Source organism: Halyomorpha halys, unplaced genomic scaffold (assembly GCF_000696795.3).
Source record: "Halyomorpha halys isolate HHAL.00 unplaced genomic scaffold, Hhal_1.1 Scaffold126.1, whole genome shotgun sequence".
NCBI lineage: Eukaryota > Metazoa > Arthropoda > Insecta > Hemiptera > Pentatomidae > Halyomorpha > Halyomorpha halys.
The window spans coordinates 2,408,162-2,426,156 of record NW_027112074.1 but is presented as its reverse complement, the minus strand read 5'-3'; the positions used below and the strand labels follow the sequence as shown (position 1 = coordinate 2,426,156).

Sequence of the window (17,995 nt, the reverse complement as noted above, 5' to 3'; positions counted from 1 at the left end):
TTCTTCTTTTTTTTATAAAAACCTTTATTATTACTTTAAAAACATTTCAGGATGTTTTCCCCATCTTCATATTATCCAATACTATGGTGCGATGGTATAAAATCTGTTGTGGTTTTCCATATTTTATTTTTATTCTAGACTGAATTCTAGGAAGTTTATTAATTATATGTAACAAAAATAAACTATTTACGTGTATGAAGCACAAAGATTTTTTATATCTTTGGTCATGGTTTAATTCCATGAAATATAATAAGAGTATATTATAATCCATTCTCTATTCTACCAACATTTTCTATTCAGGCATCTTATTTGGGTAATTCTATAATATATGGAATATTCTATCATTATACCTTATATTATTGTTAATTTTATAATTTTACTTATAAAGAAGTCATATTTAAAATTCAAGAGGAAACCACTACAGATTTTATACCAACGCACCATAGTATTGAATAATATGAAGATGGGGAAAACATCCTAAAGAAACATTTTTAAAGTAATAATAAAGGTCCTTTTATATTTAAAAAAAAAAACCATAGGAAGTTTTATTACAACATACCAAAGTAGTATCGGATCTGTAAACCATTCATTTTATTGTGAATTTTCAAAGAATATAAATTTATTCTCAACAATTGTAACATAAACAGATAAATAAGGGAAGAGGTGAATTGGTTCTGCCTCCTCCCCTGACACGCCAACCTTCGATAAAAGATCAACTAATCGTAAAAATTTAAAAGTAAATTGAAATCAGATGTTGAGCTAATAAAATTTTAGGATCCACTTACTCAGATTTACCTTGATTAACTTATTTTCTTAATTGTTAAAAATATAATCAACATAAAAGGAAGAAAGAAAAGCTACTATTATTGAGAATCACTTTTTAAAGGAAATAGATGCATGAAATATGAGTTCATAGATTTTTATCTTAATACATGCTCTTAATCTATATACAATATTTACAATTATAAATGTTGGAAGTACTCACCATTTAGTTAGTAGGAAAATGAAAGTCCTTATTAATGTACTTGTGATTGGCTTGGAACGAAGGTTGTAAAGTAGTTAACTTTATTTTATCTTGTTTAAATGGTGCCCGAACATGACCACTACTGACCTTTAAGAAAACTAGAGTTAGATAATAATGTCTGGAATTATTTCAATGTGTCCTTATGTAAGTACTGTAATTATGTGTTGTATTTTCTTTTATAATTCTAAATATTTGGTTGTGTTACATGAAGTAAGAGTTTAGGATAAAAGTAGATTTAAAAAAACAGAATTTGGGGCTGCTGCTGGAGCAACATCATGTCTGTATTATATTTATTAAGATTTATATATTGTAGTCATGGTTTGAAAAATGTTCTGTAAATCTAACAAATTGGTTTGATAGGTAGAGTATTTTAACAACTAAATATTTCTCATTAAAAATCTGAAAAAAAAGTGTATAGATTGCTTTAAACATTTAATCAATTAAAAATCTCAGTTCTTTGATATTAAACCTTAATATGAAAAAAACTAATATTTTTATAACTAAACCAAACTATCAATTTACTAATTAAAAAAAAAAATTTAAAATATCATATTGCTGGTTAGTAGCTTTGATATTATTATTTATTCAATATTATTATTTGTTTAATTTATGCTATCCCAAAAACTGACATCTCATGAAATAGTACTACCAGACCAAATAAAGTGTATTTAGAACCAAAAAATTGTTTCAGTATTTTTAATATTGTTGAAATTAAAATTTCACAAATTATAAAGTGAAAATGTGTTTGTGTGATAGAAAATGTTACAATTACTAAATTGTGTTTTAAAAAGAATCTTCTACATTAGTGGTTATGATGCAAGTTAGCATGAGACCTATTAAACTCACTGGGTCGCAACAGATGGAAGAGCCCTCTAACACCATTATGCTAAAAGATACTATTAATATTCCACTATTATATGAGAGAATTAAAGTGGCCTAAGCCACTACATAACATATGTATACATATATTATGTAAATACATTTACAAAACATTCAATTTCTTACAATAAATGAAAAGTGAATTATGCCATTTTTATTCTTACATACATTATACTGAAATGCCATTAATAAACCAAGCAATATACACCCAAATCCATAAATGTAGAATGTTGGGTAAATATTGTATATTAAAACAAATGGAACCAAAAGCTAGGATATGAACGAGCACTCTGAAGCCTGACAAACAAAAGCATGAGCAAGAGGTTTGTGAAAACAGTTGTCTCTTTATACAATTTATATTTAAACCCTTGTTAACATCTGGGTATTGCCCTATGAATTATATTATGTACACACTGAATTAATGTATATCTTAGGAAGAGTAAAGTAATAAGACTATCAACAGTTTCTAATATTGTAATTATGATTCATAGTTGACTAATTCCTTCTTTTTTTTTTTGGAAAAGTTTTTGTACATAATTCCATGAATGACATAATAGGCTCATAGAAATATTAACTTAAATCTAATCTACTTTCTGCTAATTACAAAGATTAAATGATTTTCTAACATGTCTAAGAGGCACAATTGTTTAGAATTGCATTATAAGATTAAAATTTCAACCTGATGTTTTACAATAATTTTCAGATATTAAGTATCATATAAGTGGTTTCTATAATGTTTTTTAAGTAGAAAATATAAATATAGAACTAGAAATTACGCACTGCCTTTTCTATAGTAAATGTTTTAAAAGACTAATCAACTCACTAGTCTACATTTTAAAAAATATATGTTTATATATTTACCTAAATGAAGAGATAAATAGAAGAATATGCTTAATTTTGGTCTATTATAATCATTTTTAATGTACTGATATTCTAACAACAATCATTATCTAATTTGTATTAGAATCATTCATGACTCAACAATTAATTTTTTGTACTTTAGAAAGTTAGTCAAGGTCAGTGTTGGGCATAACTTATGCCGACATTTCAGGTCAACACAAATTAATATATTTTGTTTATTTGTGAATTTTTTGCTGACCGCACCCCACCCATCTTCTCATATTAATCTACGGTCAACTATTAATACCTTATTAAAACTCACTATTTGAAGCAATACATAAACGAATAATGAATTAATATAAATTTAAATTAATTTGAACCACACTCCCTATTATATAGCCCTAGTGAAAGCCTTTAATTGAGGCTGAAACAATGCCATACGCTAAAAAATAAGTTTTATAAATTAGTGTTCCCTTGACTGCATGAATGGCTCATTTTCTTACATGAAGTAAAGTAAAATTTAAAATATAATTATGAAAATAATTCAATTAAAGTTGATTTAATTGATGTCCAACACTAGCCTGGCTAGTTCACTGTATGTGCCTGAACATATTAATTCTTAATTTTCATGTCTTTAAATTTTTATCACAACAGCTATCATTAAAAAAAATCTAAAAAATATATTATCAGAGCTAAGAATCACATGGTGATTCTTCAGTAAGTTTATTATTATTCTATAATATATTTTCTTCTATTTACCACTTGTAGAGTATATAATTTTTAAATATATAGAAAATCTACAATGTAATAAAAGAGGACAAGTAAGGAAACTATGAATTTCTATTAAGAGTTAGTAATAATTATAATGATGAACTTTACTAAACTGATATGAATATTTAAAAACTTTTGTCATCTCCCTATCAATTATTATTTTGGCATATTAGATTTTAGTTAACATAATAATTTCATATAATACTACTATTATTATGAAATGACATTTAACTTATTCTAATATAGTTATATATTATGATATTTTACATATGGTAATCACAGACTGATCATTTCCTTGGCCAGTGCACTAATTCAATACTGAAATATCACAGACAGATTTTTAAAACAAGTTTTTAGCATACAATTCTACTAATAGTTAATCATCAGAAATTTTATTGATAGCTTACTATCATTTTAACTTTGCTTTTGTTTTAGCATTGTAAAGTTTTATGCTTATCTAATAAAAAACAATTATATCACTAAGATTTAATGAAATAGACGACACTACTTTTAACAGTTAACCATTTCTTATTTAAAATAATTATACACTAAGTTAAAAAAAATTTTTAATGGCACAATTGAATCATCTATTTCAGGGAATTGCCAAGTGCAATTATTAAGATTTCATTTAAAAAAAAAAAAATTCTATTTTAGAAACCAATTGAGACTTTTGTTAGGAAAAATATCAACTTTAGTCCTTTCCTTTGAATAATACATCACTTGTAATTTTACATAATTATATTTATTTAGTAAATGTAAAAAAGTTTTTTTTTCTTCTTCATTTGAAGTTTTTATGGAAAATCCACACTTTTTATTAAACTTGGGAGCAAAGTATTTTTACTTCTAATATCTGCTATATTCTTTTACATGGTTGACTTTTCGGGGCTAGTCTTCCCAATCCTCAGGAACCATCTTATTATAATATTATAGGAATTAAACTTGTTATAATCTTTATACAAATATAAGCCATTAACCAACATAATGTGTTCTATCTTGAATATCAATTGAGATTTTGCCTAAGAAAAATTTTAACTATAATTTAATTCCTTCGATTTTTGCTTTTTGACCAACCTAAGATAAATGAATTATAATAATTGATTGACAAATATTTATTAGAACTAGCTATTTTGAAAACTGAAGCTGCAATTCACCTTTGGATCAAGTATAATATTTGATGTTCAGATCTTATAAAGGATGCGTTAAATTGACTCAAAATCTCTTCCACATGGTTAAAAAATAAATATTCTCTTTTTAGAAAATGATATCCAGCATCAAACTTTCTTTATCTTTAGTGTTTTATAAATTGCTAAGCATCCAGAGTGCAAAAGTCCTCTGCATATGTTTGGCAAGGTATGACCTATTTCAAGTTAAGCCACTGTTTCTTTGTTTCGTGAGGTATCTTTTAATTTCTTGGCTCTCTTTCAGTCTATAATTTTTCTGCAATCGTGATTTTATGAAAATCACATTGTCTTCTAAGTATTCACACTGGATGAAAATGTTGCCATCCAAGTAAGTTCTTGAAGTAATTCCTAACATATGACTAAGTTGTACAAAACCATCACTACTGCCAATTTTACCTCAGCGAAGTTACAACAGTAAGGGATATCTATATTCAAAGATTAATGAGAGCTACTTATAACTTTTAAGAAGGATGACGGTAATGAAATTAAATTATATTTTTACAATTTATAAAAATAAATGATTCAATTGTTTGTTTTTTGCACTTCAATAGTTGTAAGTGGCAGTGAGGAAGCGTATTTTTACAAAAGGGATTTAGTTATTGATCATAATTCTAAAATTATTTAAACTGGATATTAATTACCATGTTTTTAATGTTTTAGGCTTAAAAAATTATAATGGAAAATATTGAAGCATAGCAATAGCAAAATAATAAATAAAAATAATTGTATAGTACTGTTGCTTATAAGTTATTACATTGTTGAATGCCACAATTACAACAATAATTGCTTTATATTGAAGTAATATTAAAGTTAAATAAATATTTTTTCAATTTTATCTGATAAATAGAAAATACATGTTAATTGTATTTCATCTTAAAATAAGATAAAAATATGTTCCTTTTTTTTTTTTTTGTTTTATCCCGGAATGGTTGACTAAAGGATTTTTTTTTCCCAGTATATAGTATTTTTATCATTTAGTCTTATGAAAAAGTTATTTTTTAAAGTATTTAACTGCATTAGAATAATGTATGATTTCACCAATATAAATTTATTTTGGAGATAAACATCATATAAAACTACTTAAATTTAAATATCATTAAAATAACGTATTAAAAAAAAAACACGAAAAGAGGACATTATGATGTGAGGAACTTTTTAAAACATTTTATGTCAGAATGCAGTGGACAGTTGTTAGACTTTGCCCAAAAATTAAAATTGGTGCCATCTATCTTTGAAATATCTCCCTCGGTTTTTAAAAATTGATTTATTACCTTATAGTAGCCATATCTAGGGCTTATTTCATAGAAGTGTAAGTACATTTTCACTAATTTGCAAATTTTCAACCAATTTTTTGACTGAACAGATTTAGATTTTGTACCTAACTCTGTTCAGTCAAAAAAATAATTCTTCTAAAGTTGTAATTTTCTTAAAAGAGAGAACCTTTAATTGTATTTTTCATAAAGTTAGTGGAAATATACTTAGCACTACTGTGAAGTAAGCCATCAATATGTTTGGACCCTTAAAAAAAAAAATAATAAAATTTTAACTTTTTATATGTGAAAAAATATTATTAAATTTGTTAATAACATTGGTACTTTTTAAAATTTAACTCCATTATTGGTAAATGCTGCAACACTTAAATATGCTTAAAGAATATGGTATAATCATACTATATAAACTTATACCTATAAATAATTTATTTAAACTGTTATTTGACTAGCCTTGATTTATATAATAACTAAATGAGATTATGTATGGTTAAACAAATTCTAATAATGATTTGTTTAAACAATAAAGATTTTGAGAATTCAATCCTCCAAAATTTCTTTTTAAAAAGAAATTTGATTTTTTCATTATCTTTTATAACACTGAAGAAACACAATATCTGTATTCCTAAAAGTATTAAAAATAAAAATAGACCTCCACCAGTTTGTAAAACATTTGCAAACAAATTTATTTTTCAAAGAATCATGCAATTTAATCTCATTCAACTTGGTCCCTTACATGCTTGTGATAATATTTAATGACAAGGGAATGAGTATTTGCATAAGTGTTAACATTTTCAAGTCGTGTAAAATAAAACTAGTGATGAATCACCCAATTTATAGCTTCTGAATCTCTATATGCTAATTGCACAGAGCCCATTCTCACAGTGACAATTTACCGTCATGGCAGCAACTGTGTTTTGATACTTTGTTTACTTGAAATTTTATCTATTCAATGTCCACCTTGATATTAATAGTAATCGAGCAGTAAAACATTGCTCTCATGAGATTTATCCTATTCAACATTTTTAGGATATTCAATTCTGAAGGAGGAATGTAGAATATCCAACTTTATTGTAATTAAACTGCTGAATCTAAATACTATCATATATATATTTTTTTATAAAGCTAGGACAAAATGATAAAGACAGCAGAAGAAAGGATTCCAAAATAATAAAAAAATATATTTGTTTTTAGGCAAATATATTGCTTCAGATCTGATTATTAAATCCTTTCTTAAGAAAAAATTTACCTAAAATAATAATTCAGCACTCAACATGGAAATGACAAAGGAACATTTGAGGCATTCTATGTTGTTTGAATTGAACTGGTAAAACAATGATGGAACAATTACAAGAGGAGGTCTGCTTTCAACATTTGACAGTTTATGTGATGATTTGCATGCTAGAGAGAAGAATTTAAAAACATATGAAGTAGTGGAGTCAGCAATAAAAGATTTGTGTAATCCAAAAAATATACAGCCATGGCAGGAACTGTCACATCCACTACAATTGTAAAACTCTGCAACATTTTGAATCATGATTTACTTTCATGGCAGAGCTGTTGCACTAGATCTGGCCTGATAGTTGACAGAAAATATTATAATAGTGAAGCTACTGTCTCATTAAAGCCTATCTATACAGTGACACTTTACAGCCACAGCAAAAACTGTCTCTCAACTGCAATTGTGGGAACTGTATAATAGTTGCCATCATGATGTTTACTATCAAAGTAGTAATGCTATTGTAATGTTGTTGCACAAGGTTTTGTGTTATTGTTGCGGCAGTAAATTTACTATCATGTTAAGTTCCATTACACTATGACAGTTTACAGCCGCTATGACAGTTATAAACATTTTTATTTAAAGGTTTGACAGATAAAAATTAAAAGATAATTGGTTGTAAAAAATTTAAAATGTAAAAATTTCATTGAATTTTACAAAGATAGAAATTAATTTGTAATTCAAATTTTTTTAAAATAAAATTTAAACTCATAGTTTTTGATTAGCTACCATCTAAAATCATAAGATCACATAAAAGACCAAGTTGATTTAAGCGATTCCAATCATGATAGCCCAGGCTGTTAGTAATGGTGTAAACTTTATCGCAGATGCAGTGTTTTGAACAAGGATCCTATCCCCTCTCTCCCCCGTACCGAAAATTCCTTCTTCTACTATGGGAGGAGCTTTCCCACCACCACTCCAAACATGCTGCCATGGTCGGCGACTCACCTTTGCTGGGAACAGTGTTACATTTAGGAGTGTTGGATGCTGCTCTACAACCATGAAGTCAATTTCTCTTGGGCTGTATCCATCAGCATATACCTGCAATGATTAATGATTTTACCATTACTTGTTTTAATGCCATTTTGGTATTTTATAACTAATTAGGTATATTTGGATTTTTGCCTTTTTACTGGAATAGTTATCAATACTAAGGAGTGTAGAGGTCGGAAGAACAGGAGCTTGTATTATGGAAGCACATATCAGATTTAATCTGAAGGAGTTAATAAATGTAAGGAGGGCAATGAGGTTAATATGAAAATACTTGCTTTTGAAAGAAAAGCAACATTAACATGAAGGGCCTGAGAGATAGGTAATAATTACAAATATTATCATTATAATATGGTGAATAAAAATCTTTAGATTAATTACTAAATAAAATACCTCAAGTTTGTAGACTCCAGGTAACAAAATTCTCCAGAATTCGCCATATTTAGTTGTTTGGAATCCGACATCTCTTGATTTTATCTTCAAAGAAGCCTTCTCAATAGGGCTGCCGTTTTCATCAAGAACAAAACCTTGAACTCCTCTATGAGCTTCAGCGAGAAATTTCACTAACGGCTGTAAATGATTAAATATATTGAACATTTTCATATTTTAGATTTTAATTTGACTAAATGTTAGACTCTTTACCAATCTGTTGTCTTCCCAATACTTCTTCAGGTCAGATACTGGAGGATATTTGCAACAAGAAAGTTCTAAAGTTATCTCCATACATCCGTACCAGACGTAGTTGAAATCCTGCATTCCGCCTGAGTAAAACATTAATATACAAATAGGAATGTATTGTTAAAATGCTTTAAATTACTTGAAATTACATTTAGGGATGGCAGTAAAAGTAGTATAAGTCAGAAAATGGCTGAAACAGATTTATATTTTACAACCTGTTGAATATTTCAAAATTGACATGATTTTTCTATGATGACCAATAATAAATATGTGGTGCTAGGTATTTTGGGGTAAGAGGAGCCAAAACCTCATGTAGGATCAGAAGAGGAGACTAGCAACCATGCAGGGTCTAGCTCTTTAGAGGGTCACAAGGGCATATAGAATGGTGCTGTAGGAGGCTGGAATGATGCCCTTGGACCTCATTCTCAAGGAGGATGTTGTTAAGAGCTGGAAGTGTTACCAGAAGGACTCCAAGAGAGAATCAAATCTATGGAGGTAGATACTGCAAAAGATTCAATAGAAAAAAATAATAGATGGTGGATGATAGGCCAGAAGAGAGCAACATTGAAGAAGTTGTTTCCCTCAGTCGGATTATTGGATCTCACAGATCCTGACAAAACACAAAGAATTCTGGGGAATGCGGTAAAGCTTGGGAAGAACATCGATCCCCGGTGTCACAGTTGCGGAGTCCCTGAAACAGCAGAATCCATAGTGTTTGATTGTACTGCCTTGACAGGATACTAAACAAAGTTGTTTCGAGAAAGATTGGAATCCAACTCAGCAAGGGTGAATGCTGAGTTGGATTTCCTCTGTCTGATGGAAGAAGAGAACTATCTCTTCTACAGAGAGTTTATCTATGTTTGGAGGCCTCATATTTCACATCGGAAAGGGTTCAACCACCCAACATTGCCGACCCACCAGAAGAAGAGGAATCTGACTAAGACTAGGAGAACTGGACCAGGCTGGCTGGATATACTAGATGGATGGGAATGGACAAGGTGCAGCCATAACATAAACCTTTACCAAAGTTTAAAGAAAAAAAATTATGTTCCCATAAATTAAATGAAATCTTTTTTTTTTTTTTTTTTTATTTATTTTTTTTTTTGGCCAAGACTCCCATTGGAGTCCTATACTGCAAATGAAATCTTATTAGAATAATAAAAATTAGAGGAAATAAATAAAATGTTGACTGTTGGCAGCAGTACCATGCGCAAGCTTGGCTCTCTATATCCCAGCTACTACACCCTATTCTATTTGCGAGGAATGAGAGAAAAAAGTTCTATCGAAATATTTGTCTTTGAGAGTGGATTAAAGAAATAAATACTTTTACTGCTTGTAGAAGACAGAATAAATAATATAAATAAGTCAGAAATTCAAAATATTATACAGTGTGTAAAAAATATAACCTATTTCAGCAATTTTCTGACTTATACTGACACAATAAAATAGTGTAGTACATTAGCATTAAAATAGAGAAAGTTATCCTTTAAGCAGTATAGAGGAAAAATGACTGGAGTCCATTATTTTTTTTAATATGAGTTATCAGTGCTATTTGAATTTAATGAAAAATTTCTAGATAACTGAGCCATGAGCTGGAATAATGTTGCATATTATATTATGTTTCATCATGAAAATTTAATTATTACTTAAATAATAATATGGTCTATGATATAATGATGATATTGCTGAAAATATTATAATAATGTTACATGAAAGATATCATTATGATATCTTAGATGGGCTGATATCAAAGACATCTGCCCAAGATTTAACTTTTCATTTACTTGATAAAATTAACATAGTCCTTAGTATTACAATGAAACTGAGATGGAGAGATAGAGTCAGGCTGCTCTATTTTATTGAATAAAACAAAAAGTATAAAATGTGACTCTGGTAATTTTCCCTCCTTACTCTTAATGTGTCATTATTTGAAATGTTTTAAATCACTAATGTAAAACAAAATCTAAATAATTTAAAAAATATATACCTGTTAATGGGTACCAAGCAGCGCCATTAGTAATTCCATCTTGGAATGCTGGACTTCCTGCTTTGCAAGCCCTTCCTTTGTGCATAGTTGGATGGTTCTGTGAGTAAACTAGAGACAAGTGTTTAAAAACGTCCTCATCTGGAGTTAATGATGGAGATGATGAATAACTCTGAAACACTGATAACGATATTTCTTCTTTAATGAAAAAGTTCCACATCAATATTATAATTACCTAAAGAACAGTCTCTGTCAATGATTAATTATTATTAAAATTAAATTTTATAATGTTTATCATTATAATACTTATTTTATTTGTTAGTTATTACAATAAATTGTTAGCATCCAACATAAATTATAGTTTGTTTTGTTTATTTAACTTCTCTATTTATTTTATGCCAAGTAGGAATAATTTTTATTTCACTTTTTAATCAATTTAAGCTTACAAGTCAACATGAGGGTAGGTAGAGGAAGCAGGTTTTTGCCACCCAAGAAAAAAAAGAATGAAAATAGTGAACTTATGTGATAAATGGTTTCTTAAGGTATCTGCTATAATTAGGAAGGCAATGAGGCAATGAGGTAAAGACGGCAGTGTCCAAAAAATCATCAGAGATAAGTGAAAAACTGCCTTGTGCAAGCCATTGGTATAAATTGTTGCTAACAATTAAAATTCAGTTGTTTTATTTTCAATAATTTATGTTATGGTGATTATAATTAATAAAATCTTAAAAAGATATTTTATTAATTATTAATTTTTCTTCATTAAAATTAATGATTGAATTTTATGAAGTTTAAATGAAATGGCGAAGGTATTTCTTGAAATGCAGAATTAAACATCTTTCTTTTACCTAAGGTTTCAGAATAGTTATATAATATATATATGTGTGTGTGTATTTATATGCATATAATTCAGTTATATGCACATATATACATATAACTCAATTAACAGTCCAACGTAAATTAAACAAAAAAGAATTTTTGAAATAAAACAAATAGTCCCTAAAATTAAAATGTTAAAGAAAACAAACTTTTCAGCTTTATTTATTAATATAGACATGGGGATAGGAAGGATTTCAGCAAGGGGGAAATAAGCCTCAGCCCATTACACTCACACATACATGTATACATGCATAAATAAATACATAATACCTGAATAATGATTTATTTGAATAATTTTGATATAAGTAAATAAATATTTTATTTTAAATGTTCAAACATACCTGAGAAAATCCTAGTTTTAAAAAGATTATAAAATCAACAATTTTTGAATGATTTACTTTTTTTTTTAATCATAGGCTTGTGGTAACACTGTTGTTATACTATTGAAAAGGAGGGAATCAGATTTAACTATTAATCTGTACCAGTTGTCTTGATTATTTTAAGTATTAATCCAAAAGAATTTCTTATAGTGTTTGTGTAATGAATGTGGAAGTGAATATTGGTAGTGTTAGTAACTGATATGGGGTAAATAATATTTACATGAAGAAAGATGCAACAGGTGGGTGGCTTAATTTTATTATTATTTTTTTCAATACTTCTTTCATTGCTCCAATAGGTCATACATATATAAGATATAATTCAATTTATTAAAAATATATATATATATATATATAAAGCATTTTTTAGCTGCTTATAAAATGTTTTTTTTTTAGTTGCATTGTAAATGTATTCAATTTTTTAGAAGAACAAATTTTGTTTTAGTTCTACAAAAATTTCCTATTTATTCATATTATTATGTAAATTTACAAAAGAAATTCACATATACCTACAATTTTTATCTGTAGATTATGTTGTTCAAATAACTATTAAAGCTTTTGTAATTAATGTTTACAAGAGAACTTATCTTATTTTAGCATACCTATTTCTTATTAGGTTTTATTGTTATTATTTTTCAATTTAATTATCTTTTATCAGACTGTGATATACCCGTTTTTCGGTTTATCTGTGTTTCGTATCGATGAGAGTATTCATGATGAGATGAGAATCATACAAAATATTACCAAAAATAATTTGTGTTGATTTTTGATGCTGTTTTTTTAGGATACATTAGGAAACGAAATTTATTTAAGATCTATTTTATCCAACATAGTAAAATCAGTTCTCAATATTTTCGTAAACAGGATTTAGTGGGATAAAGTTCACTTTGATTTTAGTGGATTTGTAGTAAAAGATCTGTTCTATAGTTCATTTTATTACTCAGTTTTCTATATTAGTGTATGTATTATTTATGTAATTTAGTTTCTATCTATAAAAATATGTTTAAAAATTAATACATTTTTCTACCACTATTACTACTCCATTCCTGAATTCTATTAAATTTAAAGAAATTCAAACTATCCAACTATGCATTGAAGATATTTACCTGAACACAACGGTGAAGACCTGCACATCCCTTTTGGGATAGTGGAAAGATAAGAATTAGAATTAAAAACATTTTTAATAATGTAATTTTTTTTTTTTAATACTGAGTGTTTTGCTGTTTAAATATATATATATATATATATGACATTTATAAAAAGGGCTTACTTGAATTAGGTGTATTATCAAAGGGATAGCTGGCTACCAAAGCTCCGCCATGGAGGCCTCCGGAAAGAACAAACTGGATCTTCGAAGTCCATTCTTTAACGGCATCAGTTTCAGGCTGTCCTCTTTTATTATTTTGTTTGAAATAGTCTGGAAAGTTACGATTTAAATCGAAACCACGAGCGTTATACCTGGAAAATTATTTTTATAACAATGTTAATGGTATGTAAATATATAATAAATTTATTCAAATAAGAAGTGATTTCATTCTAAGAGAAATTCCAATAATCAAATGCAGCTAAGTCCATTTTCAAATTTTTATCATTTTCTTTCTTTGATTATCAGTTTTGGTACTAGATTTTTACAAGGTAATAGAATTTTTTTCCATAAATAATTTAATAATTTTTGATTTAATGGTTTTTGGAAGAGGCCTTTTTCCTCTTGATAGTCTAGTACCAAAATAATTAATTTAAACAAATTTATAATGGTCTTGAGTGCTTTTGGGATTCTTTGCTTCTATTCATCAATTAGAAAGTATAATTCAAAACATGCTATCAATTCTCCTTATAAATTTGTTTTATTGCTTTATATTTTTTTATGTAAATGCTTCAAAGTCTGAAATGAATTCGGTTTATACCATGGTTTCATAACAGTTATCGAAACTTTTCAAAATGTTCCAGTTTAACAAGAACTTTTATAATTAAGCTTTAACATAAGAGTTCAACAAGACCTTTTATTGAAAGAATCTTTTGAAAGAATGTTCCTAAAGAACTTATTTCAAATTTTTCATTAAAGTTCTGTTAATATAAGTTCTAGCTAGAACTGTATTATGAGAGTTCTGATAAAAGAAATCAACTCTTTGATTTGATTCCCAATTCACCTGTCCATAACTAATACAAATTATTGTAAAATATTCTGTATATACCTTCCTTGCCCTCCTTCACATTGTCCTTCCCTTGCTACTTCAAATCCATCCGGATTCATAGATGGCAGTATATGTATCCGGGTATTATCAAGTAACCATTTTATGTATGGATCATCATTGTAACTATTTACAAGATACTGAAAAAAAAAATACAAATCAATAAAAAAAAAGTTTACTTAATTTTTCATGAGTGAATATTTCACCAACCTATTAGCAAGGTGCTATAATCACCATCTACCTTTTTATTTTGGAAATAATTTTGTTTAAAGTACTTAGATTTTGAATTTTTTTAATCTCACCCTTATTCCATATCAACAGTATCAGTAAGTCAGCGAGGTATATCTGTTAAGATAAAGTTAAAACAGGTTTCCATATTTGCTATTATTGGTCCAGTTTAATTAAATAAATTTTGTTTATTCTGTTTTATAGAAATTAAATTAATTTTTAAATGAGTGTCCTTCTAGAAGATATATAGTTTTGTAGTTATTTGAAAACTTATTTTTTTTTTTTAAACCTCTTGGAATCCAATTTTTTTGACATCTTGCCTTATTTAACAGATGTATATTAAGATTTACCATTATTAATTTCAGCTTCATAGTCATTGTTGTTTTTGAGATACAGTTATCTGTGCTTCAGCGAGTAAGAGGCATATATTTTATTGCATAAAATTAAAATGTTTCCATGGAAACCTGCTCAGAGCATTTAAAATACTAATGGACCAATACAATGTGTCTTTGTGAATATTGAAAAGTTTTAGATCTTGTTAGTTCTGTTTTAAAGAGAATTAATTAACTTTTAAATGAGTTATGATCTTCTCGATGTATGGTTTTTGAGTTATTCAAAAAAGAACAATTTTATTATTTTCTTCTATAAGAAAGAGTTTAAAATTATTTTATAGTTATAAAATACAGTTGTATCTTTCATAAATGTCTCAGGATAATTTGAAATAGAACTTATAAAAATAAAAAGTGAGGAAAACATTCTCCCCTATCTCCTAAGGATCCAGGCCCTAGGGTCACACTTTGCATACAGCACTGAATGTAGATCACGCTCTCTAGAGGCCAATAAAACCTTTCCCCTTAGAAATGGGATTTTCTAGGGTCTGAAAAGGACTCCTAGCATTTATATAGTTATATCTCTTCCACTTTGAGAGTAATATATCTTATAATTCCAATACACTAGGCCATTCCAAAAGTGTTTCAGCATAAGATATAAAATATTACACATTAAAATTATACTTCAAAATTCTGGCTATTATTATCAATCATTTTAATCTGGGCTGGCCTTACAAAGTTTAAGAAGTGTAGGGAGAATAGGGGGAAGGGCCCTGTATAGCTAGCTGTATAGCCCTGTGCATTGAAAAGGCAACAACTATCAATAGTGGTTATTTATTTAGTGCTAATAACCTTCCCAAATGTGTGTACTCCACTTTCTTGGAGGAAGGTGTATGATGGAAGGGGTAAGCTAGTAGAAAAAGTGAAGCCAAAAAGGACCCTTCCAGGGGCGTGACAGGGTAGTAGCATAAGATTATGAGCCAATCCCTGGCTGCCTTTTGTTTCAGTTTAGATTACAATGGAGGACATTGTTCATTCCTTTCACATGCCTTTTTAATCTTGGCTTCACTTTTGCTTTAAAAGAGAGTAGGGTATTGCCATCCCCTCTCTGGAATGTTTGGAAGGAGTTTACTGAAGTGGTAAGCTTAAGGAAAAGTGAAACGTAAAAGGCTTATTTCCTATATAAGTTGGTGAAAGTAAAAATGAACACCTGTTCACTATTAAAGAATAAAAAAATTAGAAGCAGCAGAGCTTCATCACTAAGAAAGTATTTTCTCCTTACTTTAAATTTGAAAAAAAATTGAATATTAGTTGAATATCATGTTGCCTCTATTTGGTGAAATGTTTTTCTGTCAATGCGTTATGTATTGTCTTATGTCTTCATTAAAATTATCAGTGTCATCCCGAGATTATGGATCGTTTAAAATATTTTTATGATTATCGCAAAAATAAAATTATATTAAAGGCGAAAGATTTATTCCTTTAATACATACATACATGTTACATGATATAAATATTTCACTGATATTCATATATCATATGTATGTATTAAATTAATATCATAATAAAGAAGGTTAAAAAAAAAAAAGAAATTATATTACCTGTATCAAATGAAGCATCAATTCTCTTCCGACGGCTTCGTTTCCATGCATGTTGGCTACATACTTGACGTCCGGTTTCCCGATCATGTGCTCGTAAGGAGAGGAAGAAACTACCATCACCCAGAGATCTCTTCCTGAATTATAATGAAATAATAGATTTAAAAAAAAAAAAATACACATACATATATATATATATATATATACATGATATTAAAAAATAAGATTTTGAGATAAATAACTATCGAGAGAATACAGAAAATAATTCTTAGAGCATCAAACGTCTACAACAATTTCAACAGAAGAAAAACTCGTTTAAAAGGAGTGAATCCCATGCGTTATCTAAATTTTGGTAAAACTATTTTTAGATGAGCCTACGATTTAATTATTGGACATGTGCCAATATTGGGTTATCAAAGATAAAAAATCGGCTTAAATGCAAAACATTCTATTTTATATCAATTGTTTTGTTGAAGATGAAAAAATAAGTTAAGTACTAAAATTTAGCCCGTTCCCAAGTGGAAATATGAAAATAAATATTCATCTTAAGTATGCTTAGTAATTATATTAAAAATCCATCAAAATAGTGATTTTAAGGGGGGAAAAGTCAATTTTCTCATATCTGAACACACATTTGGATTCCCAAAACACACTTTACTCCTAAGTTAGATGAAAATCGAAAAAAAAACAACGTTTTCCGCAATATTCGGCCTACCAAGCTTTTTTCAAAATATTTTTACATTTATCTTCTGCTTCACAAGTACAGTTGAGTAGGCTAAAATTTTCCTCGTATGTGTATACACATAAAGTGGCTAACCGAGTATTTAACAAAAAACTCTTCTTTTTTTATATAAAAAATTAGGATAGTTATTTTTTGGAAGTGGGGCATCCGATATGAACTCAGTTTTGAGAAAAGTAAAATTATCTTCCTCAAAATTACTATTTGATCAGGGATATAAAATGAAATATGTTTTATACACGCTCATTTACCTATTTTTTTGTTGGTACTTCTGTGGCTTTTCTTAATATTGACGCATATAGAATATTTTGAATTCTAGATTTACCCTAAAAAGATTCTTTCCAAGATCTAGGAGTCATATGGAAAATCCTTTCCTTGTTAGGAATGTTATTATTCTTTTCTTTTACTTTTGACATTAAAGGCGTGTGCCATTATAGATTTGATGGACGGAACACTGTTGTCAACTACAGAACTTGAAAGAGGTAGGAAGCGGATGGTAAAAGTATCCTTTGAAAGAAAAGAGATTGCTATAAACTGTCCTTCCTTCCCTGGCGCAGAACAAGGAGTGGTTCAAAAAAGTCCTGCGTCAAATGATCCACCTCAAATCAAGGCGAAAATCACTTTGATCTAGATAACGGATTTGTAGTAAATCCATATATGAACACAAATATATAAACATTTAAAATAATTATTTTTATTTGTATCTTCTAATGGATACCTTTCGATATGATTAAATCAAATTTTTATGATGAAGAGCAACTG

General features: G+C 28.2%; 1 protein-coding gene and 1 long non-coding RNA gene across 4 annotated transcripts in view; one reads left to right on the top strand and one right to left on the bottom strand.

The window, feature by feature from the left end:
• The window catches only part of LOC106678144 (carboxypeptidase D), a 184,728-nt gene that overhangs the window by 1,622 nt on the left and 165,111 nt on the right, over positions 1–17,995 (bottom strand). For 2 of the 3 annotated variants that reach the window (XM_067050029.1, XM_014416488.2), the window contains exons 3-9: positions 16,498–16,631; positions 14,343–14,479; positions 13,421–13,608; positions 10,898–11,074; positions 8,875–8,993; positions 8,626–8,802; positions 8,191–8,283 (exon numbers count right to left, since the gene is read on the bottom strand). In XM_067050029.1, the coding sequence (XP_066906130.1) occupies positions 8,191–8,283; positions 8,626–8,802; positions 8,875–8,993; positions 10,898–11,074; positions 13,421–13,608; positions 14,343–14,479; positions 16,498–16,631 (1,025 nt within the window). Of the gene's footprint in view, positions 1–985; positions 1,112–8,190; positions 8,284–8,625; positions 8,803–8,874; positions 8,994–10,897; positions 11,075–13,420; positions 13,609–14,342; positions 14,480–16,497; positions 16,632–17,995 lie in introns of all 3 variants that reach the window. The other variant, XM_014416490.2, reaches the window with a different exon arrangement.
• Positions 12,237–17,995, top strand: part of LOC136796398 (uncharacterized) — a 228,557-nt gene continuing 222,798 nt past the window's right edge. The window contains exon 1 of the long non-coding RNA XR_010844109.1: positions 12,237–12,392. This is a non-coding gene — a long non-coding RNA (uncharacterized lncRNA). The remainder of the gene's footprint in view (positions 12,393–17,995) is intronic.